Source organism: Phyllobates terribilis, unplaced genomic scaffold (genome assembly GCF_046119375.1).
Source record: "Phyllobates terribilis strain yellow unplaced genomic scaffold, ASM4611937v1 Scaffold_11__3_contigs__length_659146591, whole genome shotgun sequence".
In the NCBI taxonomy this organism is placed as follows: Eukaryota; Metazoa; Chordata; class Amphibia; order Anura; family Dendrobatidae; genus Phyllobates; species Phyllobates terribilis.
In genome coordinates this window covers 436385196-436412721 of record NW_027362771.1, presented here as the reverse complement: position 1 = coordinate 436412721, position 27526 = coordinate 436385196, and the positions used below count along the sequence as shown (strand labels likewise).

Sequence of the window (27526 nt, the reverse complement as noted above, 5' to 3'; positions counted from 1 at the left end):
AAGAAAATGTATTCTGCCCAGGATAGAATTTACAGGTGCATCTCACAAAATTAGAATATCACTAAAAAGTTATTTTATTTCAGTTCTACAATACTAAAAGTGAAACTCATATTATATAGAGTCATTACAAACAGAGTGATCTATTTCAAGCATTTATTTCTGTTAATGTTGATGATTGTGGCTTACAACCAATGAAAACACAAAAGTCATTATCTCCGTAAATTAGAATAATTAACAAAAAACATCTGCAAAGGCTTCCTAAGCATTTAAAAAGGTCCCTTAGTCTGTTTCAGTAGGCTCCACAATCATGGGGAAGACTGCTGACTTGACAGACGTCCAGAAGGCAGTCATTGACATATTTCACAAGATCACAGAGTTCCAATTTTCATTTGGAAATCAAGGTCCCAGAGTCTGGAGGAAGAGTGGAGAGGCCACAATCCAAGCTGCTTGAGGTCTAGTGTGAAGTTTCCACAATCAGTGATGGTTTGGGGAGCCATGTCATCTGCTGGTGTAGGTCCATTGTGTTTTATCAAGACCAAAGTGAGCGCAGCCGTCTACCAGGAAATTTTAGAGCACTTCATGCTTCCCTCTGCCGACAAGCTTTTTGGAGATGGAAATTTCATTCTCCAGCAGGACTTGGCACCTGTCCACACTGCCAAAAATACTAATACCTGGTTTAAAAACAATAATATCACTGTGCTTGATTGGCCAGAAAACTCGCCTGACCTTAACCCCATAGAGAATCTTCCTTGTCAAGAGGAAGATGAGAGACGCCAGACCCAACAATGCAGACGAGCTGAAGGCTGCTATCAAAGCAACCTGGGCTTCCATAACACCTCAGCAGTGCCACAGGCTGATCGCCTCCATGCCACGCCACATTGATGCAGTAATTGATGCAAAAGGAGCCCCGACCAAGTATTGAGTGCATTTACTGAACATACATTTCAGTAGGCCAACATTTCAGATTTTAAAAACATTTTTCAAGCTGTTGTTATCAAGTATTCTAATTTACTGAGACAATGACTTTTGTGTTTTCATTGGCTATAAGCCATAATCATCAACATTAACAGAAATAAATACTTGAAATAGATCACTCTGTCTGTAATGACTCTATATAATATATGAGTTTCACTTTTTGTATTGAAGAACGGAAATAAATTAACTTTTTGATGATATTCTAATTTTATGAGATGCACCTGTATTTACCGGGGCACAGACAACCATCCACATCCTCTATGCATCAGGGCGTGGCCCCCGAATCACAGGTTGGGACCACTGAATTAGTGGATCTTCCCTGCTGCGGTGATAACAGCCAAATATAATGCCGTGACACAGCGAGGGAGATTTATCAAGTTAAATGCCCCAGTATTCTTGCTTAAAGGGAATCTGTTGTTTGCTGGTAACGGGATGCGGCCTAATGTGTCAGTCTATTGCTGCTCATGTACATGCGGATTTCCTGAAAGACCAGGACGTCTAGAATATCCCCAGTGGTCAAAGTGAAAAATCCCACATTTCTAATTTTTATTTTTAATAAAGATTGTGATATGGGAAGAAAAAAACATTGGCAAAAATTTGTAAAAAATACTCAAAACAAAAACCTGATTTAAACAGTAGGTTGTTTTCTAATATAGCCATTTAAAAAAAAAACGTAACATTTTCTTCTGGTTGTATTGATTATGTTCACAAATTCTTCATTTGCATTTAGTAAGTGCATATATCACATTAATACATATGTGTTGGTACCATATTCATCGTTTCATGAGCAAAATGACATTTTCCACCAGGCTTCAGTCTGAGCTACCCTTAGATATTCGAGGACATGCTGAGACGCTGTAAGCGGGAGGTGGAAGGTAGAATGAGCGTATCGCACACCTGTGTGACACTTCACGGGCATGTCCCCTTTCTCAAGCAAGGGAATGCCCCCAGTAACATTGCACAGGTGTGTTAGACGCTGTTAAATGTCTGTTCACACATTGCAAATCCAAAGAACTAGGCACACATATAGATATGAGATAGTAGGAAATTTAGTTGCAAACCAAAAGTGAGTGTACAACACTTGGGCCATTGCCTCTAACCTTCATCAGTTACCCAGTGCTCTCACCACTGCAGGTATCCTGGGTTCTCCTATAACGTTTTATCTCAGGTTGATCCTCGTCTCTCTGCAAAATCCATCACTGTACCTGATGAAGGTTGTAACGCCAGCATCCCTGCATGGTTCTTCCCCATCCCCCCAGCAGGAACACCAGCATGTTCACTGCCACGGCTGCTCTGCTGTTCCCCTTGTTCCAGCTCCTGCCGCAGCTCCCAGGTCCCATGGGTTGCACACACCTTGCAGATCTCCTGGCTTCATGCTTACAGCGCACGCACTCCCCACTTCTTAAAGGGGCAGCGCGTGCACTGCGAAAGTGTCCCCAGCGTATGGCTGTAGTGTGTAGTGAGGTTCCTGAGCAACATTAGTTTCTATGTATAAAAGGGAAGAATGGCACTCCGATATAATTTAGTTTCTAGTTTGTCTTCAAACCTTCTAGTTCGTTGTCAGGTTCCCATCCAGTCTAAACCAGTACCTGTGATCCTGAACCCGTCCTGTTTAAACCAGCCGTCCTGTCTGAACCAGTATCTGTGACCCTGAACCCATCCTGCCTAAATCAGCTGTCCGGTCTGAACCGGCACCTGTATTTTTTTTGCCAGTGATCCTGCCCCTGTCATGCCGGACACTCCGAATCCGTACCTGCGTCCCTGTCCCTTGGAGTCAATTTCTGTGGTACCGGGGACTGCTCTGGAGTGGTACCTGGTGGCTACCTGCGGCACAAGCCTAACTCCACCATCAGGGGCTCTAGTGAAGAACCAGGTAGGCGTTTAGTCATGCCCTACTAGGACAAGCCTGGCCCGTGGCACAGTGGGTCCACACCCACCAGCGTGACAAAGGTCAGAGTCAGTGACTGAAAAGTTATACACTCACTATTAGATTGCAAATACATTTCCTAATATCTCATATCTATATGAGTGCCTAATTCTTTGGATTTACAGAATCCAAGGGCTCTCACTCTATTAGTCCACCATCCCATCTGGACTGCCGTGCTTTAAACAGAAAGTGTTCTCACATTGCAGACTCAGTGGCAGAAAATCTCAGCTGAAAACAGCTTCCACTCACCCGAGTGAAATTAGTACAAATGAATAAAAGCATGCGAATACACTGACCTTGCTGCTACTATTATCACAATACAATCAAGCAACATAAAGGGAATCTGGGAATCTGTCAGCAGGATTTCAGACCCCAAACTATTTCTATGCGCATGTTGCTCTTACACACACAAGATCCAGTAATACCTTTACATGACCGGTCCACTTCATTGTTACTGAGAAATCAGTGCTTGAATTGATATTCAAATGAGGCTGAAGGACTTTAGTAGATCTGAAGCCTCTGTCACTCCAGCTCTATTCTCCGCACAGTGCTACCTCCTTCTGCTTGACTGCCAGCCTCTGTGCTGTGTGACTTCAAGCAAAAGAGACATCATTCAGGCAGGAGGAGGTGGAGCTGGGCGAGGAATAGAGTTGGAGTGAGAGAGGCTTCAGATCTACTAAAGTCCTTCAGCCTCATTTGAATATCAATTCAAAGGCTGTTTTCTCAGTGAAGGAGAAACTTTACATGTATAGGAATTGTTGAACTTGTCTTCAAAAGAGCTAAATGTGGATATAAATATTTGGGGGTGTGAAATCCTGCTGATAGATCCCCTATACTATGTCTCATAACATCACTTTATGTGCATGCTATATGAAATGTGGAAGGGAGGGAAGTGCCATCTACATCTAGCAATGCAGATATACTTAACTATAATCACATATTACCCCTATTTTTTATGCAAAAAAAAAGGTAAAAGACTGTGTGGAAATAAGAATATCTGTAGTCCGCATAATCCAGACGTACAGCTACACATTTTCAGCATGATACTGGTCTTGTGTGAAAAAGGCTCAAAGAACAGTATTGGAGGAGGCTCCAGTTTTACCGATCATTGGAGTCGTTCTTACCATTGAATGCACAGAATTGCTTTTTTTGAAGAACATTAGGGTCAGTGGTTAGCACTGCTGCCTTGCAGCGCGGGGGTCCTGGGTTCAAATCCCACCAAGGACAACAGCTGCAAGGAGTTTGCATGTTCTCCCCGTGCTTGTGTGGGTTTCTGTTACGGGTCCGGGTGGTGGAACCTCTGTGCTGGGATGCAAGGAGGGACCATAGGGGCTTAACTAAGTGCCTACTCGGACCGACCCTGGCCACACGGCGTCTTAGTCGACTCCGTGAACTAAGGAGGGACCGGGCAGGGGAGCCAGGTGCCACTCTGGGACCGACCTTGTGTGAGAGCAGGTGACTCCCACGGTTCAGGTGGCTGAGGCTGACAGGTACATCAGCTGGTAGCTTGACGGGTGATCTGGGTAGGCAAGCAGGCGGGTACGGCTGGTAGCCAGACAGGTGAACCGGGTAGATAAGCAGGCGGACACAGCAGGTAACCTAACAGGTGATCTTGGTAGGCAAGCCAGCAAGCACGGCAGGTAGATAGGCTGGCGGGCACGGCAGATAGACAGACTGGCGGGCACGGCTGATAGACAGGCTGGCAGGCACGGCTGACAGACAGGCTGGCGGGCACTGGAACCTGAGGGCTGAGGAGAGTGTTAGCACACAAACAACAACCTTGCACAGGCACCTCCATTTTGGAGGAGGTGCTTTAAATAGGAGAGATCCTCCGGCCATTGGCCGGGGACTCTTTAGGACGGTGCGCACGGCCCCTTTAAGAGGAAGGGAGCGCGCACCCTAAACACAGTGCCCGGGAAGCTGTGCGCGGTGCAGGCAACAGCCGCAGGGGAGCTGGAGGACACCAGATCAGGAGGCGGTGAGGGGAGCGGCGTCTCTGCCTGGCAGGAGGCATAGACGCCGGCGCTACAGTTTCCTCCTGGTACTCTGGTTTCCTCCCACACTCCAAAGACATACTGATAGGGAATCTAGATTGTGAGCCCCAATGGGACAGTGATGATAATGTCTATAAAGTGCTGTGGCGCTATATAAGTGAGTAAAATAAATTAATAAATAAATATGTGTGGCGCCCCTGGGAGTTCGACCGCCACAGAAATGCTGCACCTCTTTAATGGGGTGTGGTATCTCTCCTTCGAGGTAAGAACGGTGCAATTGTCAGGACCCCACCTCTACAGCCAACACCACACTTCTCCCACCAGGGGGGGGGGCCAATAGGCACCAGTGTGCTGCCCCTGCCGGGATAATGGGAAATTGGGGAACCAAAAGATAGGGGGAACCATGTAGTGGGTGAGGGTGGAGGACGAACATATAGTTTACACTTAATAATTCATATTTAATAAACAGCCATCTTGGGCGTATGGTCTTTTGATTGTGATCTTCATCACTGAACGTGGCTTTCTGTGTGAACCTGCAGTTGATGGGGACACGGTCCTCGTGCTCTGGCCTTGAGTCGAGGAGTGGGTCTGAGTTAACGGCTGTCTCAACCCGGTCAAAGTCCCTACCCAAGAAGGCCTGGAGCTTAGGAGTCTAGATCCACCGCAAAAGGATCCCAGGGGGATGCAGACGGAGCGGTGTACGCCACCTGTCCTCGCTATTCTGGCCTAGTCAGAGGGATTCCGGCTGCAAGAGGGGTACTGGCCCCTGACACCTGACTTTGCTACTCTATGTCCTAGTCAGGGAAGCCCAGAAGGCACAGAGGATCCCACCGGGTAATGGATGGAGCGGAGTCGCCACCCGTACCCTTGTTCTGCGAGTAGTCCAGAGGGATACCCGGCCTTTCTACACACACACAGACAGGAGAGGACTCAGTCGGGAGTCTAGGAACACTCTGGTGCGGGGTCCTGACTAAGCACTTGAATTACTCAAGGTTGTCGGACCCCCGGTTTTGGTGACCGCAGAACCCCGTGAGGAGCAGGGAGAAGCCTTGCAGCTGCACGCTCTAAGGTGAGTAAAAACCCTGGAAGTCAACCCCTATGGCCTCCGGACTCTTTATTTCTGCACCGCACCGCAAAGCACCAGACCTCCTCCACTACGACTCCCCCCATCCTCGTCTCTGCCCTGAGGCCCTGCTCCGCCTGTGGGGAGTAGTATCAACGTCGGCTGCCACAACATCCCGCCTCAGAGGACTGCAGCAGCGCTGGTGGCCTTCACCAGGTGCCACAGGTGGCGTAGTCGATATTAACCACTCAACCCTGATAGCCCGTACACCCCTTTTTAATGTGACGGCCCTGGGCACGGAACGGGTCCAGGACACGGCTACAACCCACCAAACATCTGACCCGGCTCCGAGTAACCCCCCATCTTCCCAGGGTAGGGCTGTGAGCGTCAGATATGCTCTTCTTTTATGAGGATACCATCGCCTTTTCGAATGAAAACTTGTTATTGGTTTTACACTATGTTTTGACTATTCTCAGAAGAGAAGGACCGCCTGGTCAAAGCATTTATATAAAAGCCGGTTGTCTGTGACACCATTCAGACTGTGACAGCGTGGAGCGTCCCTAATCTCGCTTTTTTTCCAGTCTATTGCGGAGTTCTTTGTTCACTCTCTACTTCTACATAGGAACAGCACCGCTGAAAATTTGATAAAGAGACTTTATATATGCAATATTTTGAACTTTTTGTTCCATTTATTGTAACATTTTTGCATTTCCTTTTTTGTGTGCTCTTATTAAGCCTTCTCTGGAGCATTAAATCGGAGGTATATGGAGGAACCATAGACCCTCGCAGACTGCACTATATAGAGAGCCCGCTCAAATAAACTACGCATTGCGGTATATTTTTTTCTTCATCAAGTCCTAGGCCAGTGATGGCGAACCTTTTGGAGACCGAGTGCTCAAACTGCAATCCAAAACCCATGTATTTATCGCAAAGTGCCAACACGGCAATTTTACCTGAATACTGAGGTTTTAGTTTAGAAAAACAACTCGTACATTAGCACGCTATAGAGTCTATAGTAGAGAGCTTGTAAGCGCTGCACTCCAAGCCTAAGATACCAGCCACCGATTGCAGAGCATTTTCAATCAAAAGTAAAATTGCAAAATTGTTTGTTTTTAGAAGCTCTTTGCAATTGTAACCCTTTATCATGATGAGAATAACCCTATAAGACAGGGATGTCAAACTCAAATACACAGAGGGCCAAAGTTAAAAGCTTGTACAAAGTCGCGGGCAAACCTTCATATTTGTTAAAAAAAAAAATGTATACAATTGAGGACGTTTTTCCTTCTCAAATAAAACAACTAGCTTTTGGAATTATAGTGGAATAATATAATATGTTATGTAAAAGCAGTAAAAAGCATATGGCCCAATGGCCCAATTTAAATATGTAATAACAAAGGATAAAAAACCTTGAATAATACAGATAATAAAGTATGATGCAAACAAAACTGTCCCCAAACACAGTATGATACCCCCACAGTGAATTCCTCCACACGCACAGTACCCCTCTCTTTCAATCCCCCCCAACAAAGAATGGTGACCCCACCACAGTATGATTCTCCAACTGTAATCCCCACACAGCCCTCCATACAGCATAATAGCCTGACATACTCCTCCACATAGTGTGATGGGCCCCACATAGTCCTCCACACAGTATAATGGGCCCCACATACTCCTCCACACAGTGTGATGGGCCCCACATAGTCCTCCACACAGTGTGATGGACCCCACATACTCCTCCACACAGTATACTATGCCCTACATAGTGCTCCACACAGTGTACTGTGCCCTACATAGTGCTCCACACAGTGTGATGGGCCCCACATAGTGCTCCACACAGTGTGATGGGCCCCACATAGTGCTCCACACAGTGTGATGGGCCCCACATAGTGCTCCACACAGTGTGATGGGCCCTACATAGTGCTCCACACAGTGTACTGTGCCCTACATAGTGCTCCACACAGTGTACTGTGCCCTACATAGTGCTCCACACAGTGTGATGGGCCCCACATAGTGCTCCACACAGTGTGATGGGCCCCACATAGTGCTCCACACAGTGTGATGGGCCCCACATAGTGCTCCACACAGTGTGATGGGCCCCACATAGTGCTCCACACAGTGTGATGGGCCCCACATAGTGCTCCACACAGTGTGATGGGCCCCACATAGTGCTCCACACAGTGTACTGTGCCCTACATAGTGCTCCACACAGTGTACTGTGCCCTACATAGTGCTCAACTCAGTGTGATGGGCCCCATATAGTGTTCCCCACAGTGTGATGGGCCCCACATAGTGCTCCACACAGTGTAATAGGCCCCACATTGTGCTCCACACAGTGTAATAGGCCCCACATAGTGCTCCACACAGTGTACTGTGCCCTACATAGTGCTCCACACAGTGTGATGGGCCCCACATAGTGCTCCACACAGTGTAATAGGCCCCACATAGTGCTCCACAAAGTGTAATGGGCCCCACATAGTGCTCCACACAGTGTAATGGGCCCCACATAGTGCTCCACACAGTGTAATGGGCCCCACATAGTGCTCAACACAGTGTGATGGGCCCCACATAGTGTTCCACACAGTGTACTGTGGCCTACATAGTGCTCAAAACAGTGTGATGGGCCCCACATAGTGTTCCCCACAGTGTGATGGCCCCCACATAGTGCTCCACACGGTGTAATGGGCCCCACATAGTGCTCCACACAGTGTAATGGGCCCCACATAGTGCTCCACACAGTGTAATGGGCCCCACATAGTGCTCCACACAGTGTAATGGGCCCCACATAGTGCTCCACACAGTGTAATGGGCCCCACATAGTGCTCCACACAGTGTAATGGGCCCCACATAGTGCTCCACACAGTGTACTGTGCCCTACATGGTGCTCAACACAGTGTGATGGGCCCCACATAGTGCTCCACACAGTGTAATGGGCCCCACATAGTACTCCACACAGTGTACTGTGCCCCACTTAGTGCTCCACACAGTGTAATGGGCCTCACATAGTGCTCCACACAGTGTACTGTGCCCTACATAGTGCTCAACACAGTGTAATGGGCTCCACATAGTACTCCACACAGTGTACTGTGCCCCACTTAGTGCTCCACACAGTGTAATGGGCCCCACATGCTGCTCCGTGCCATATAATGGGCCCCACATGCTGCTCCATGCCGTATAATGGGCCCCATATGCTGCTCCACACAGTGTAATGGGCCCCACATGGTGCTGCACACCATATAATGGGCCCCACATGGTGCTGCATGCCATATAATGGGCCCACATGGTGCTCCACACCGTATAATGGGCCTCACATGGTGCTCTATGCCGTGTAATGGCCCCAGATTAAAATAAAAATAACTGCTCACCTCTGCCCGTTCCAATGCTGATCTGGACTTCACATATTACAGTCCTACCTGTGGGCACGTGCGTCATCTCCTCACCCTCCTCAGCGCTTCACTAGTGCCACGGCCACTCTCCTCAGGCCGCGTGCCCGGCTCCCATCAGGCTGCGCGCTTGCAGATTAAAGGGGCCACGGCTCTAATGAGAGGGGGATGGTTCGCGGGCTGAGGAGAGTGGTGGCAGTGGCAGTGCTGAGGAAATGGCCCGCTTGCCCACCGGGAGGGCTCTACGTGCCCCCTGTGGCACGAATGCCATAGGTTCGCCACCACTGCCCTAGGCATTCATCCAGACTGTAACCAGTGTCAGTAATAAACTTCCTGAGCATATAGCTTTAGACATATACAGCAAAAAATGGCAGAATTAAAATATAACTTTTAATGGGATAATTAAAATCTAAAATAGTATCTAGATACACACAAACAAACATAAATAGGGATGTTATTCACCCAGTGGGGTGGACTAGTTCAGAAAATACAACAGGAGATATATGTTCCTTAATTTACTACAATAATGTTTACTCCTTAATAGTAGAGAGAGACTATCATATGCAAACAGTGGAAATTCATAAGTAGAAAGAAAAGGAACAATCTCACCGGTCCTGCAGCACGAATTTCTCCACAGAATAGCACAGGGTTAATCCAGCGGTCATCCACCTCTGACCCTATAATGCCCTGTTCTCATATGCTGTCCCTAGGACCCCAAAGCTCCCGCCCTGACAAGGGCAGTCCACAGCTGACCCTAAAGATCTGATCAGCCCTACATAGACCCTACAGAAGTTTCCCAACGCGTTTCCTCACCATCAAGTGATTCATCAGGGGAGTAACAGAAAAATTATTATCAATGGTCTAGGGCAGTGGTCCCCAACCTTTTTTGCACCAGGGACCGGCTTGAAGCAAGATCATTTTTCCATGGCCCAGCAAGGAGGGGGTGGGGTGGGCGGGGCTTTGGTCATATGGGGGCGGGGTAATGGAGGGATTTGGAGTTTAGTGCATACTTATCATATAGTGTAGACCAGGTCCCCGCCAGGAGCTATGCCAGGAGCCCCACATAATGTGCTGTGCCAGGAGCCGCATCACTGAGGCCCCATCACGCCCTGCAGCAGGACAGGGCAGCTGTCCTGACAGCTGCTGTTCAGCTGCATTTACTTCATCCCAGGGGCGGACACAGACTGTAGTGGGCCCCTGTGCAAGAAATTTTTGGGGGTCCCCCCCGCCCTTCATAAGGCAACAAAGTTATGTAAACATAACCCCCCCCCGTGCATCTCTCATCCACCCCCCGTGCATCTCTCATCCACCCCCCGTGCATCTCTCATCCCCCCCGTGCATCTCTCATCCCCCCCGTGCATCTCTCACCCCCCCGTGCATCTCTCACCCCCCGTGCATCTCTCACCCCCCCGTGCATCTCTCATCTCTCCCCTCCCCCCATGTGCAACTCTCATCTCTCCCCTCCCCCATGTGCATTTCTCATCTCTCCCCTCCCCCCCATGTGCATCTCTCATATCTCCCCTCCCCTCCCCCCATGTGCATCTCTCCCCTCCCCCCATGTGCATCTCTCATATCTCCCCTCCCCCCATGTGCATCTCTCCCCTGCCCCATGTGCATCTCTCATCTCTCCCCTCCCCCCATGTGCATCTCTCATCTCTCCCCTCCCCCCATGTGCATCTCTCATCTCTCCCCTCCCCCCATGTGCATCTCTCCCCTCCCCCCATGTGCATCTCTCCCCTCCCCCATGTGCATCTCTCATCTCTCTGCTCCCCCATGTGCATCTCTCATCTCTCCCCTCCCCCCATGTGCATCTCTCCCCTCCCCCCCATGTGCATCTCTCATCTCTCCCCTCCCCCCCATGTGCATCTCTCATCTCTCCCCTCCCCCCCATGTGCATCTCTCATCTCTCCCCTCCCCCCATGTGGATCTCTCATCGCTCCCCTCCCCCATGTGCATCTCTCATCTCTCCCCTCCCCCCATGTGCATCTCTCATCTCTCCCCTCCCCCCCATGTGGATCTCTCATCTCTCCCCTCCCCCCATGTGCATCTCCCATTCCCCCCACTCCTAGTTAATTGTATTTAAAAAAAAATAAAACTTGTTATACTTACCCCCATGCGATCCCTGCAGAATCCTGGCGCTCGTCCAAATCGCTGACACCAGGTTCTCCTGCCTTCCGGTCATGTGACGGCGCCGTCACATGACCGGAAGTCAGAGGAATTATGAGATGTCCTGGACCCGGCGCTTTGCATGGGGCCGGGGGCCCCATGAGGAGAGAGACGCACAAGAGGGGGGCTCCGAGGGGGCTCCTACCGGCCGGGCCCCATACTGGAGTCAGGGCAGTCATGCCCTGATGGCGGCCCTGCTGAAGGCTGGAGGGGCCCCCTCTCCCTCGGGGCCCCCGTTCAATGAACCGGCTGCACGGGCGGTAGTTCCGCCCCTGCTTCATCCTGCTTCAGGACCTGTGGTGACATCACAGTTATGTACCTTGATGTCATCACAGGTCCTCTACAGGTCTACCCTGCGGGAGTCTAGAACAGCGGGCAGCATCCACCCCACACAGTGTGCTCTGAGCCACCGCAGACCAGAGCACACTGTCAATGTTTAGTGATTGTCTGTGGCAGTGCCGCGGACCGGCTGAAAAACCCCAACGGCCCGGTCCTGGTCCGCGGAGCGGCGGTTGGGGACCTCTGGTCTAGGGTATGGTAACCCTCCATGCAGGTATATAGAAAAGGCAGTGGCAAAATGGCCACAGGTTGATTGCCTTAAGTATGTTCAGGTACAATTAATCCAAATAATTCCCATGTGTGTACCTTGAGACACATCTGGTCTCATTGGATAACACCATAAATAGCAGCGAACTTTAGCCAATTAAAGCTCGTATATGCAAATGCCCCCTACAGGAGCTAAACCCACCCACACATACATTCCCCAGCGATCCACAAACGCCCCATAAAGGGCAGACAGCGATCCCCCACCCCCCAAGGCAGGATCCCCCCGAGGAGACACATCTAAGACCCCCACAAAGAAAAATCCATTATAAGACCCCCTGAAAACGTATTCCTCCATACCACATGATATGGGTCTGAAGGCAGTACAGTACTACCTATCCACAAGGAGTATGCAGTGTCGGGCCCATAATGGGTTTCTGCTGAAAGCGCTTGAATTTTGTTTGACTAAAAATTTCTTTACTTTTGACCATAAGTACTTCCACCAGCTCAGGGGCACTGCGATGGGTAGCCCTTGTGCGCCTACCTACGCTAATCTGCTCCTGGGCTGGTGGGAGGAAACAATGGTCTTTGGGGAGGGAGTCTGCTCAGGCGTAGAGAGGATTGAAATGTGGGCACGGTATTTAGATGACGTATTTGTCATATATAGGGGCTCCGTTCAGGAATTTCAGCTCTTCGTTGAGGGGCTTAATAAAAATCCGATTGGCCTGAGATTTACGTGTGAAGCAGACTCTACTTGTCTTCCTTTTCTTGACGTTTTGATTCGCAAGGGTAGAGGTGGTCTTGTGGAAACGAGTACGTTTCGAAAACCTACAGCGACCAACTCGTTGCTTCGATGGGAAAGTCATCATCCTGTTCCCCTGAAGAGAGGTATCCCTACAGGCCAATATCTGCGAGTTCGCAGAAATTGTACCACCAATCTTGCTTTTGAGGAGCAGGCTGCCGACCTCCACAATAGATTCCATGAAAGGGGTTACCCTAGAGATGTGGTACATCAAGCATACCTTAAGAGTAGGTCCAGAAGAAAGTCCAGCCTGTTGACCTCTAAACCTAAGGGTGATGATGGAGAAGTGGTTAGGTTTATTACAACCTTTAGAAACGGAGCTAGGGAGGCGAAGGAGATCCTTAACAAGTATTGGCCTATCTTGGAAATGGATGGAGATATATCTCCATACCTTGGAGGGTTCCCCCATGTTACATATAAAAAAGGCTGCTCTCTCCGGGACCGTTTGGTACATAGTCACTACTCTGCACCTAGACAGGATAATTGGCTCGGCTCTTTGACTAAGGGATGCTATAAATGTGGAAAATGTGTGGTCTGCTCATCGATACAGTGTGGTAAAACATTCCGAGGCAATAACATTGACAGGGAATTTCGGGTGCTGGACTTTATTAACTGCCGTACACAAGGGGTGGTTTATAAAGGTACCTGTAAATGCGGCCTTGAGTACGTTGGTAAAACAAAACGTGAATTGAGACGGAGGATAGGCGAGCATCTGGGGGACATTGAACATCATAGGGAAACACCCATTGCGAGACACGTTAATGAGTTTCATGGAGGGGACAAGAAGGCCATTTTGTTCATGGGGATAGAAAAGGTCCCTAAACCCCATAGGGGAGGTAACTGGGATCGTGTAATCCTACAGAAGGAAACAAGGTGGATTTTCCGACTTAAAACTATGGCCCCTATGGGGCTGAATGAACAACTTACATTCAACTGCTTTATAGATGAGTAAACTCTTGTATTTTTCTCCCGATACTGCTGGCTTCCTTAGCCTTGGACTTTCTTTTACTCTTTGGAACTAGATATTACATAACCTTCTTTTGAACCTGCTTGGACATCAATGTATAAATACACCTTTTCTCTTTCATATGTGTATGAGATAGAGTGAACAGGGATATGGCTCTGAATCCCTATATGCAAATCTACTTATATATTCTCCCTGTGAGTTGAGCTTTTTTGTCCCCCTCCCGTTCCCTTCTTCCTTTTCCCCTCCCCCCCTCCTCTCCATCTTCACCCCCCTTTTCACCACTAATTCGTTTCTAATGTACTGATTATGCCCTCTTATCCCATGCTATCTAAGATCGTTTATAAACCCCTGTACATATCCTCACTCTTTGCATTTTTATCCTCCCACTGGAGATTGTGTGGCTTTAAGCTTATGAGGTATATATATATATATATAGGGGGTGTGTCTTATAGATCTTATGTATACGAGGCGTTTCCCTCCCCCCCCTTTTTTGTCATTTGCACATTCCCTATTTAGGGGCATTGTGCAGGCTTTATGACATAGTGGGGATGCTCTTTATGGTCGGTCATTGTGCTATGCTTGCTGAGACCACTGATTTTGGGTCTGTGAGATGGCTATGGGGCGGTGGAGCGCAGACTTGCGTTCCACGAAACCGGAAATGACGGCGGTGGAGCGCAGGCTTGCGTTCCAAGAAACTGGAAGTGACGCCACGGTGTGGATCACATGACCGGAAGTGACATCGGTGGAGCGCAAACAGCGTTCCACGGGGTGGGAATGGAGCATACTGCATGGGAAGTGTTAGATTGTCTCGTTTTCAGGGGGTCTTATAATGGATTTTTCTTTGTGGGGGTCTTAGATGTGTCTCCTCGGGGGGATCCTGCCTTGGGGGGTGGGGGATCGCTGTCTGCCCTTTATGGGGCGTTTGTGGATCGCTGGGGCATGTATGTGTGGGTGGGTTTAGCTCCTGTAGGGGGCATTTGCATATACGAGCTTTAATTGGCTAAAGTTTGCTGCTATTTATGGTGTTATCCAATGAGACCAGATGTGTCTCAAGGTACACACATGGGAATTATTTGGATTAATTGTACCTGAACATACTTAAGGCAATCAACCTGTGGCCATTTTGCCACTGCCTTTTCTATATACCTGCATGGAGGGTTACCATACCCTAGACCAGTGGTCCCCAACCTTTTTTGCACCAGGGACCGGCTTGAAGCAAGATCATTTTTCCATGGCCCAGCAAGGAGGGGGTGGGGTGGGCGGGGCTTTGGTCATATGGGGGCGGGGTAATGGAGGGATTTGGAGTTTAGTGCATACTTATCATATAGTGTAGACCAGGTCCCCGCCAGGAGCTATGCCAGGAGCCCCACATAATGTGCTGTGCCAGGAGCCGCATCACTGAGGCCCCATCACGCCCTGCAGCAGGACAGGGCAGCTGTCCTGACAGCTGCTGTTCAGCTGCATTTACTTCATCCCAGGGGCGGACACAGACTGTAGCGGGCCTCTGTGCAAGAAAATTTGTGGCGGCCCCCCCCGCCCTTCATAAGGCAACAAAGTTATGTAAACATAACCCCCCCATGTGCATCTCTCACCCCCCCATGTGCAGCTCACCCCCGTGCATCTCTCATCCCCCTCCGTGCATCTCTCATCCCCCTCCGTGCATCTCTCATCCACCCCCCGTGCATCTCTCATCCCCTCCGTGCATCTCTCATCCCCCCCGTGCATCTCTCATCCCCCCCGTGCATCTCTCACCCCCCCGTGCATCTCTCATCCACCCCCCGTGCATCTCTCATCCCCCCCGTGCATCTCTCACCCCCCCGTGCATCTCTCATCCACCCCCCGTGCATCTCTCATCCCCCCCGTGCATCTCTCACCCCCCCGTGCATCTCTCACCCCCCCGTGCATCTCTCATCTCTCCCCTCCCTCCCATGTGCATCTCTCATCTCTCCCCTCCCCCCATGTGCATCTCTCATCTCTCCCCTCCCCCCATGTGCATCTCTCATCTCTCCCCTCCCCCCATGTGGATCTCTCATCTCTCCCCTCCCCCATGTGCATCTCTCCCCTCCCCCCCATGTGGATCTCTCATCTCTCATCTCTCCCCTCCCCCCCATGTGGATCTCTCATCTCTCCCCTCCCCCATGTGCATCTCTCATCTCTCCCCTCCCCCCATGTGCATCTCCCATTCCCCCCACTCCTAGTTAATTGTATTTAAAAAAAAATAAAACTTGTTATACTTACCCCCATGCGATCCCTGCAGAATCCTGGTGCTCGTCCAAATCGCTGACACCAGGTTCTCCTGACTTCCGGCCATGTGACGGCGCCGTCACATGACCGGAAGTCAGGGGAATCATGAAGGTGCTGCCGCAGCAGCGCAGCACTAAGATGTCCCGGACCCGGCGCTTAGCATGCGGCCGGGGGCCCCATGAGGAGAGAGACGCACAAGAGGGGGGCTCCGAGGGGGCTCCTACCGGCCGGGCCCCATACTGGAGTCAGGGCAGTCATGCCCTGATGGCGGCCCTGCTGGAGGCTGGAGGGGCCCCCTCTCCCCGCGGACCGGCTGAAAAACCCCAACGGCCCGGTCCTGGTCCGCGGACCGGCGGTTGGGGACCTCTGCCCTAGACCATTGATAATAATTTTTCTGTTACTCCCCTGATGAATCACTTGATGGTGAGGAAACGCGTTGGGAAACTTCTGTAGGGTCTATGTAGGGCTGATCAGATCTTTAGGGTCAGCTGTGGACTGCCCTTGTCAGGGCGGGAGCTTTGGGGTCCTAGGGACAGCATATGAGAACAGGGCATTATAGGGTCAGAGGTGGATGACCGCTGGATTAACCCTGTGCTATTCTGTGGAGAAATTCGTGCTGCAGGACCGGTGAGATTGTTCCTTTTCTTTCTACTTATGAATTTCCACTGTTTGCATATGATAGTCTCTCTCTACTATTAAGGAGTAAACATTATTGTAGTAAATTAAGGAACATATATCTCCTGTTGTATTTTCTGAACTAGTCCACCCCACTGGGTGAATAACATCCCTATTTATGTTTGTTTGTGTGTATCTAGATACTATTTTAGATTTTAATTATCCCATTAAAAGTTATATTTTAATTCTGCCATTTTTTGCTGTATATGTCCGATTCTTGTTGGCGGATTTTTTGTGGCCAGATGGCCTTTTTTTGAGATTTGTATGTATTTGCTGTTTATTGCATATAGCTTTAGACCCTCATTATGGACCATGCCCACATGAATGTATAAATCCCGTTATGATGGACAGTAGGGAACTTCCGTCACCCCTGTAGCTGTGATCTCTTACATCTATAATGTTGGACTGAATCTAAACAGAGTTAACTCATATCAATGCTGAGGACTACATGTGCTCACATTTTAGGCGATGTCTGACAAATAATGACAGCTATAAATTGTGTCATTGTTTTTTTCATGTAGGATCTTTTAAAAGATTTCTTAGAAAAAAGAGAAAAAGGAGAACTCCTAATACAAAAGTCAAGCAATCTTAAGAAAAATCTTTTAAAAAAGGTAAGAAATGGATATAGAGCATGTTTATGTATTTGTTATAAATGATTAGGCCTTATTCACACCAGGAGAGAAATATAAAGGAAATTGCTAGTGGAAACATTTGGAAGTCTTCCATGTTTTGGATTCATATTTGAATACACTGAGTATAAAAAGAAAAAGAAGCACAGTGGTCAATAAGATTTCTCTAAATCCTTTTCACTTTGCTGGATCTGTAAGATGCTGCATTTTTGGCGCAGAGAAAATATGTAGCATCAAAAACTCATCATGGGAGCTTAACCCCTTAAGCCCCGCGGGTGGTTTGCACGTTAATGACCGGGCCAATTTTTACAATTCTGACCACTGTCACTTTATGAGGTAATTACTCTCGAACGCTTCAACGGATCCCCCTGATTCTGAGATTGTTTTTTCGTGACATATTGTACTTCATGATTGTGGAAAAATTTCTTCGATATCACTTGCGTTTATTTGTGAAAAAAACGGAAATTTGGCGAAAATTTTGAAAATTTTGCAATTTTCAAAATTTGAATTTTTAAGCCCTGAAATCAGAGCGATATGTCACACAAAAGAGTTAATAAATAACATTTCCCACATGTCTACTTTACATCAGCACAATTTTGGAACCAAAATTTTTTTTTGTTAGGGAGCTATAAGGGTTAAAAGTTGACCAGCGATTTCTCATTTTTCCAACAAAATTTACAAAACCATTTTTTTAGGGACCACATCACATTTGAAGTCACTTTGAGAGGTCTTTATGACAGAAAATACCCAAAAGTGACACCATTCTAAAAACTGCACCCCTCAAGGTGCTCAAAACCACATTCAAGAACTTTATTAACCCTTCAGGTGCTTCACAGGAATTTTTTGAATGTGGAAGAAAAAAATGAACATTTAACTTTTTTCACAAAAATGTTAATTTAGACCCAATTTTTTTTATTTTCACAGGGGTAACAAGAAAAAATGGACCCCAAAATTTGTTGTGCAATTTCCCCTGGGCACGCAGATACCCAATATTTGGGGAAAAAATACTGTTTGGGCGCACGGCAGGGCTCGGAAGGGAAGGAGCGCTATTTGACTTTTTGATTGTAAAATTTGCTTGAATAATTAGCGGACGCCATGTTGTGTTTGGAGAGCCCATGTGTGCCCAAACTTTGGAGCTCCCCCACAAGTGACCCCATTTTGGAAACTAGACCCCCCAAGGCACCTTTCTAGATGCATAGTGAGCACTTGGAACCCCCAGGTGCTTCACAAATTGATTCGTAACAATGAAAAAGTGAAAAAAAAAAACACTTTTTCATTTTTATGAATCAATTTGTGAAGCACCTGAGTGTTCCAAGTGCTCACAATGCATCTAGATAGGTGCCTTGGGGGGTCTAGTTTCCAAAATGGGGTAACTTGTGGGGGAGCTCCAATGTTTGGGCACACAGCGGCTCTCCAAACGCAACATGGTGTCGCTAACAATTTGAGCCGATTTTCCGTTAAATTTGTTAGAGGACACCATGTTGCATTTAGAGAGTCCCTGTGTGCCCAAACATTGGAGCTCCCCCACAAGTGACCCCATTTTGGAAACTAGACCCCCCAAGGCACCTATCTAGATGCATAGTGAGCACTTGGAACCCCCAGGTGCTTCACAAATTGATTCGTAACAATGAAAAAGTGAAAAAAAAAACACTTTTTCATTTGTATGAATCAATTTGTGAAGCACCTGAGGGTTCCAAGTGCTCAGTATGCATCTAGATAGGTGCCTTGGGTGGTCTAGTTTCCAAAATGGGGTCACTTGTGGGGGAGCTCCAATATTTGGGCACACAGCGGCTCTCTAAATGCAACATGGTGTCCGCTAACAAATTTAACGCAAAATTGGCTCAAATTGTTAGCGACACCATGTTGCGTTTGGAGAGCTGCTGTGTGCCCAAACATTGGAGCTCCCCCACAAGTGACCCCATTTTGGAAACTAGACCCCCCAAGGCACCTATCTAGATGCATAGTGAGCACTTGGAACCCCCAGGTGCTTCACAAATTGATTCGTAACAATGAAAAAGTGAAAAAAAAAACACTTTTTCATTTTTATGAATCAATTTGTGAAGCACCTGGGGGTTCCAACTGCTCACTATGCATCTAGATAGGTGCCTTGGGGGGTCTAGTTTCCAAAATGGGGTCACTTGTGGGAGAGCTCCAATGTTTGGGCACACAGGGACTCTCTAAATGCAACATGGTATCCGCTAACAAATTGAATGGAAAATCGGCTCAAATTGTTAGCGGACACCACATTGCGTTTGGAGAGCTTCTCTGTGCCCAAACTTTGGAGCTCCCCCACAAGTGACCCCATTTTGGAAACTAGACCCCCCAAGGCACCTTTCTAGATGCATAGTGAGCACTTGGAACCCCCAGGTGCTTCACAAATTGATTCGTAATAATGAAAAAGTGAAAAAAAAAACACTTTTTCATTTTTACGAATCAATTTGTGAAGCACCTAGGGGTTCCAAGTGCTCACTATGCATCTAGATAGGTGCCTTGGGGGGTCTAGTTTCCAAAATGGGGTCACTTGTGGGGGAGCTCCAATGTTTGGGCACACAGGGACTCTCTAAATGCAACATGGTATCCGCTAACAAATTGAATGGAAAATCGGCTCAAATTGTTAGCGGACGCCACATTGCGTTTGGAGAGCCCCTCTGTGCCCAAACTTTGGAGCTCCCCCACAAGTGACCCCATTTTGGAAACTAGACCCCCCAAGGCACCTTTCTAGATGCATAGTGAGCACTTGGAACCCCCAGGTGCTTCACAAATTGATTCGTAATAATGAAAAAGTGAAAAAAAAAACACTTTTTCATTTTTACGAATTAATTTGTGAAGCACCTAGGGGTTCCAAGTGCTCACTATGCATCTAGATAGGTGCCTTGGGGGGTCTAGTTTCCAAAATGGGGTCACTTGTGGAGGAGCTCCAATGTTTGGGCACACAGGGACTCTCCAAATGCAACATGATATCCGCTAACAATTTGAGCCGACAATTTGTTAGCGGATATCATGTTGCATTTGGAGAGTCCCTGTGTGCTCAAACATTGGAGCTCCCCCACAAGTGACCCCATTTTGGAAACTAGACCCCCCAAGGCACCTATCTAGATTCATAGTGAGCACTTGGAACCCCAGGTGCTTCACAAATTGATTCATAAAAATGAAAAAGTGTTTTATTTTCACTTTTTCATTTTTACGAATCAATTTGTGAAGCACCTGGGGGTTCTAAGTGCTCACTATGCATCTAGATAGGTGCCTTGGGGGGTCTAGTTTCCAAAATGGGGTCACTTGTGGGGGAGCTCCAATGTTTGGACACACAGGGGCTCTCCAAACGCAACATGGCGTCCGCTAACAATTTGAGCCGATTTTCCATTCAATTTGTTAGCGGACACCATGTCGCGTTTGGAGAGCCCGTGATGTGCCTAAACAGTGGAGCTCCCCCACAAGTGTCCCCATTTTGGAAACTATACCCCTCAAAGATTTTATTAAGGTGTATAGTGAACATTTTGAACCCAGAGGTACGGCACATTATTTGTTTACATTAGGTCATCATATTGAATAAGTTTTCATTATTCTTGAGCGCAAGTGCTCGCTACTTGAGTTTGCATCGGGTACTCAGGTATGCACCATGTACAGCGTGTGCTCGAGTGACATGCTCGAGTCCCTGCTCCGCATGTTTCACGGTTATTAGACACCCAAAAAAAAACATGCGGGGATCGCTCGTGCATGGCAGGCAATCCCCGTAAAGTTTTTTGGCCGCGAAGCATATGGGGCAGAGACTCGAGCATGTCACTCAAATACCCACGATACTAAATGCATACCAGAGCACCCGATGCAAACTCAAGTAGCGAGCACTTGCTCTCAACACTAGTCGCCATATCGTCATCTTTTTTTCTTACTTTTGAAAAAAATCCCAACCCCAGCCCTAACCCTAGCACAACCCTAGCCCCAGCACAACCCTAGCCCCAGCACAACCCTAGCCCCAGCACAACCCTAGCCCCAGCACAACCCTAGCCCCAAACCCAGCCCTAACCCTAGCCCAATCCTAACTCAAGAGTTTATTTTTGACGCCGTTCCTTGTGCGGTATAAGTGATTAGACGACTTTATTCTTCGGGTCGGTGTGATTACAGCAATGCCAGAATCATATGGGGTTTTTATGACTGACAGCTGTCACACACTAAAAGACGCATTTTTTGTAAAATCTAGTTTTTGCATCGCCATATTTTGAGAGCTATAATTTTTCCAAATTTTGGCAGACAGTCATGTGACGGCTCGTTTTTTGCGGGATGACTTGACGTTGTTATTGGTGCCATTTTCAGGCACGTGACATTTTTTGATCGCTTTCTATTCCGATTTTTGGGAGGCAGAATAAACAAAAACCAACAATTCAGGAATTGTTTTTTTTTTTTTTTTTTTATTCTGTTCCGCGTGTGGTAAAATTGATGAGGCAGCTTTACTCTTCGGGTCAGTACGTTTACAGCGGTACCACATTTGTATAATTTTTCTATGTTTTGGCGCTTATACACAATAAAAGCTATTTTATAGAAAAAAATATTTTTTAGTATCGCTTTATTCTGAGAGCTATAACTTTTTTATTTTTCGGCTGATGGAGCTATATGGCGGCTTGTTTTTTGCGGGACGAGATGACGTTTTCAGCGGTATCATTTTTATTTATATGCGTCTTTTTGATCGCGTGTTATTCCACTTTTTGTTTGGCGGTATGGTGATAAAGCATTGTTTTTTGCTTGTTTTTTTTTTTTTTTTTTTTACCGTGTTCACTGAAGGGGTTAACTAGTGGGACAGTTTTATAGGTCAGGTTGTTCCGGACGCGGCGATACCAAATATGTGTACTTTTATTGTTTTTTTTTTATTTTTTTTATAATAATATTTATTGATGGGTACATTATATTTTTATTTTTGGTGTATTATTTTTTTTATTTTTTTATAATATTTTTGCACATTTTTTTTTTTTTTTTTTTTCCACTTTCACACAGTTTATACACTTTATTACTTTGTCCCACTCTGGGACTTTCACTTTTTTTTTTCTGATCGCCTGCATGGCACAGGAATGGAGCACCATCCCTATGCCATGAAGGCTGTCAGAAGTGCACAGTGTGAAGATTGCTTGGAGATGCACTGCGCATGTCCAAGCAATCTTCCTGCTCTCTGGTGACCCGGATGTTGTCATGACGACATCGGGTCGTCATGGCAACACCCGGGAAGCCTTTGCAGACTGCGCTGGAAGCCGGAAGAGGAGGTGAGTATCGGCGATCACCTCCCCTTGCCCCCGCAATGCCGCGATCGACTTCGATCGACTTCGATCGCAGCATCGCGGGGGTTAATGTGCTGGGAGCGGTGCGTGACCGCTCCCTGCACATAGTACCGGGTGTCAGCTGTGACAATCAGCTGACACCCGGCGGCGATCGCGCCCGCACAGCCTGTGTGCGCGCGCGATCGCCATGACGTACTAATACGGGTCTGGCTCTTAAGTCCCAGGGCACAGACGCGTATTAGTACGTCAGATGTTATTAAGGGGTTAAAGGGGTTTTCCCATGAACAAAAGTTCATTTTAATCAACAGACCTTGGAATAATAATAACTTCCACAATTGGATGTGTTTAAATAAAATGTCCCTGTGCTGAGATAATCTTATGAATGTGTCCCTGCTGTGTACTGTGTAATGGCTGTGTCTGACTGTACAGGAGCATGGTCTGATCATACCACAGCTCCTGGCTACTGGACAGGAGGGGGGAGTGTACAGACTTAACAGCATGGGGTCGCAAATGATTCTTTCTTTGAAGTAAAACATTGTTTAAAAATAGGCAGTGAAAGTTTTACCTCACAAAAAGAACCATTTGCGATCCGGTGCTGTAATGTCTGTATACTCTTTTGCTTCCTCCCCTGCCCAGGAGATGTGGTATGATCAGACCATGCTCCTGTACGGTCAGACACAGCCATTACACAGTACACAGCAGGGGAATATTTATAAGATTATCTCAGCACAGGAACATTTTATTTGAACACATCCAATTGTGGAACTTATTATTATTCCAAGATCTATTGATTAAAATGAACTTTTGTTCGTGGGAAAACCCCTTTAACCTTGTTGTTACTGTTCTGTAATTCCGTTTGTCCAGCTACAGATTAAACAAATGGATAATTATGGAGAGCCATTTTTTGTAGTGAACTATGTACTTAATGCCTTAGACCACGTGCACACATTGAGCATTTGGTCAGTATTTTACCTCAGTGTTTGTAACTCAAGACCAGTAGTGGAACAATCAGAGGAAAAGTATAATAGAAACACGTCACCACTTCTGTATTTATCACCCATTCCTGGTTTTGACTTACACATACTGAGGTAAAAAACTCACCAAATACTCAACGTGTGCACATGGTCTAACTGATGAAATAATGATAAATACACTGAGGCCACATTCACATGTTGAGTATTTGGTGAGTTTTTTACCTCAGTATTTGTAAGCCAGAACCATGAGAGGAACAATCAAAGGAAAAGTACAATAGAAACACGTCACCACTTCTGTATTTTCTAGTTTTGGCTTACAAATACTGAGGTAAAAAACTCAACAAATACTCAACATGTGAACGTGGCCTCAGTGTATTTATCATTATTTCATCTGTTAGGCCATGTGCACATGTTGAGTATTTTACCTCAGTATTTGTAAGACAAGACCAGGAGTGGGTGATAAATACTGAAGTGCTGACGTGTTTCTATTATACTTTTCCACTGACTCCTGGTTTTGGCTTACAAATACTGATTTAAAATACTGACCATATACTCAATGTGTGCTTGTAGCCTTAACCCTGTCCAGCCATAGGACATTGCTGTTATGTTCTACAACTTAGAACTAAGGAATAGGAGGATAAAGCTGTCCCTGCACTGAGACTCAGCTTCACCCTACGCTGGGGTGGGTGCATTTTCCTTGTGAATAGCCCCACCGAAACTCCTGCACTGAACTCAAACGAGGAAGGGGAGAAAGGAGTCCCTAAAAGATATAAGGACTGGGAGCAAAAGCAGGAGACCTCCTAACAGAAAAGCTAGTTGCAGAAACGAAAAGAAAACAAACCTAGTGGAACTAGAAGTCCCAGGATAACTATAGTCAAAAGGCAGAAGAACCAAACAAGGCTACTTAGCCAGAGCACGAGCGTTACAACACTGATGTCCAGCAGGTAATGGGGGCCAGGTGCTGGGTAATAAAGAGGGCAGAGATCACGTGACCAAGAAACCCAGCACCAGAGGAAAAGACTAGAAACAAGCAAACCACAACAAGATGGCTGATAGTAAAACAACATAGATTCTAACATATGGGTACGGGTGTATGGAGCGGGCCCAGGTGTTAAGGCCTCATTCAGATGTCCGTGAATAATGTGCATGTTGTATCCATCATTTTCACTAATAGGACACATACTAGTGCAAAATACACAAAAATGAAGTTAAATAGACGATATTTAGGTTATACATATACACTGTAATAGAACATACCAATCAACCGTAGAAAGTATACATCAGCCTCTACCTCAGACCCCAACGCGCGTTTCGACCCTACTTCATCTGGAGGCCAAACCATCGTTATGACAGCTGGGGGGTGTACTGAAAGACCCTGTTGAAGCCATCTTTGTACCACCATGAAGCTCAGCTGGGTGTCCTGCAAGAGCTTGTGATTTTTACAATGTACTTCAATACTGCGGTACTATACTATATAGGATAAGCAACTGATCTCACATTCAAGACAAGAACAATTTTTTTTTTTTCACAAATTAGGGCAGATGTCTGGCTCCCGTAGCTTAGTTAATTAGCCCCATGGTGTCACAGAATACTGTTTTGTGTGATAGCATTACAACTACAAAATTGGATTTGTAGAATTTTTAATGTACAAATGATTTAAATCAGTGGAGGAAAGAAATGTAAAATATTTTGTGATGCTAAATAGCATTTTGTGTCACAGTTACTACAAAGTATTCTTTGTCAGAAAATACTGTTTTCTATCACCGTACAAAAGCCAAATCTGCTTTACAAATGGTTACAAAATAACATTTTCTATCACCAAAGAGTATCAGGATAAGAAGCATGAAGTGCTCCGGACAAGCCGTGTCTAATAAGGAACTAGTTGGATAATGTCTGTTGTTTTTTGCTTGTCCTTTCCGCTCTTTTTCTGTTTTGTAGCCGTTTATTATTAATAGTCCGCTACTTTCAGGAAAGCTTTGTATATTGGTGCTGTGTAGATAAAGCCCAGTATTAGCCAAAGCGCCCTCCATTTGTCATTCAAGGTATGAACAAGATTGACATTGGCCTTTGTTAAAAACGTTTCTTATTTTGACCTCCTCATATTTGATTTTTTTATGTTGAGTTATGAAAAAAATGGCAAAACATTACACATAAATTATAAAGGTGCAGTTCAGTTTTTTTTGTATATGCAAGATGGCAACGTCCTGGAAAAATAGCATCCAAATAGCATGCGTGGTCAAAAAGCTGTAGAAATGTCCCAGAAATAGACTTTTAGGCATGCTTGGCCAAATACCTCCTGGCTTTTAAAAAAATAGGCGAGGTGGGCCAAAACAAACAGCAAAAGCTGCTACGAGTTGCGCAAAAATGTTCTGACGTTTCAAAATGTTTTCTGGCAGAATTGTGGTGGGTAAATCATGGCCAATCACATTACCAATATACAATATATGTGTAATTCCGGTGAATACACGTTAGCAGATTTAATCATGAATTTCTCTTCCAATACATCAGGCAGAGCTTTCTGTTTCTATTGACGGACTGCTTCATTTTGGAGATGTGGTCATGCTACTTAATCCAGAAAACAGTGAGCAGTCGCTCAGTAATCCATCTCCAGTACACGGTAACTATACTCTCACTGTAAACCCAGAGGAAAGTGCCATCCATGTGAGAAACCACCTGACGGCACCCAGCGGAGTCAGTGCCAGCGGAAATGTGAAACCCTGCGGCAGGAATGCCTTCATTATCACAAGGTCGGCATCTTTGTAATTCACTTTAAGTATGACCTAATTCTATAATTTCACTTGTATATAACTGCTTATTGTCATGTTTGACATTGTAAAGGAGGGACTATTGGGTTTTATTGAGGTTGTATACAGAGCCAGCGCTAACTGTATAAATGTTGTAGAGAAACCTAAAGGGGTATTCCCATCTCTAAGATCCTATCCCAATATGTAGTAGGTGTAAAAATAATACCGTATTTTTCGGACTATAAAACGCACCGGACCATAAGACGCACCTAGGTTTTAGAGGAGGAAAATAGAAAAAAAATGTAAGCAAAAAATGTGGTCACAATGCATTGTTAAGGGGGAGCGGGTCTGCTGCTGACACTGGTATAGGGGTAATGTCCCCCAATTCTGATAATATCCCCCATCCTGGTAGATATGCCCCCCCCATCCTATTATACGTGGCCCCCATCCCCATCCTGGTATGCATGGCACCCCTCATCCCTATCCTTGTATGCATGGCACAGCAAACCCCATCCTGGTATGCATGGCACCCCTCATCCCTATCCTGGTATGCATGGCTCCCCTCATCCCTATACTGGTATGCATGGCACCCCTCATCCTTCTCCTGGTATGCATGTCCCCTTCATCCTTATACTTGTATTCATGGCCCCCTCATCCTTATCCTGATATGCATGGCCCCCTCATCTTTATCCTGGTATGTATGCCCCCCTCATCCTTATCCTGGTATGCATGGCCACCTCATTCTTATACTGGTATGTATGATCCCTCTCATCCTTATACTGGTATGTATGATCCCCCTCATCCTTATCCTGGTATGCATGGCCCCCATCATCCTTATTTTGGTATGTATGATCCCCCTCATCCTTATCCTGGTATGTATGGCCCCTCATCCTTATCCTGGTATGTATGTCCCCCTCATCCTTATCCTGGTATGTATGGCCCCCTCATCCTTACCCTGGTATGTATGGCCCCCTCATCCTTATCCTAATACGCATGGTCCCCCTAATCCCCATCACGCGGCACATAAAAAATAAACACTCCTACTCACCTCTCTTCTCATTCCTCCAGCGCTGCGTCCTGTCTGCCCACACTGATCTCGCCATGTGAGCCGCGCATGGCGTCACTGCCATGCGCGGCTCACAAGGAGAGATCAGTTGCCGGAAGTCACTGCTCCCCACGCCA

At 46.7% G+C, this 27526-nt stretch overlaps 1 protein-coding gene across 1 annotated transcript in view; it reads left to right on the top strand.

Moving 5' to 3' along the window:
- CFAP161 (cilia and flagella associated protein 161) overlaps positions 1–27526 on the top strand; it is a 53621-nt gene that overhangs the window by 14936 nt on the left and 11159 nt on the right. Inside the window, exons 2-3 of the mRNA XM_073650854.1 lie at positions 17258–17347; positions 26109–26347. Of these exons, the coding sequence (XP_073506955.1) occupies positions 17258–17347; positions 26109–26347 (329 nt within the window). The remainder of the gene's footprint in view (positions 1–17257; positions 17348–26108; positions 26348–27526) is intronic.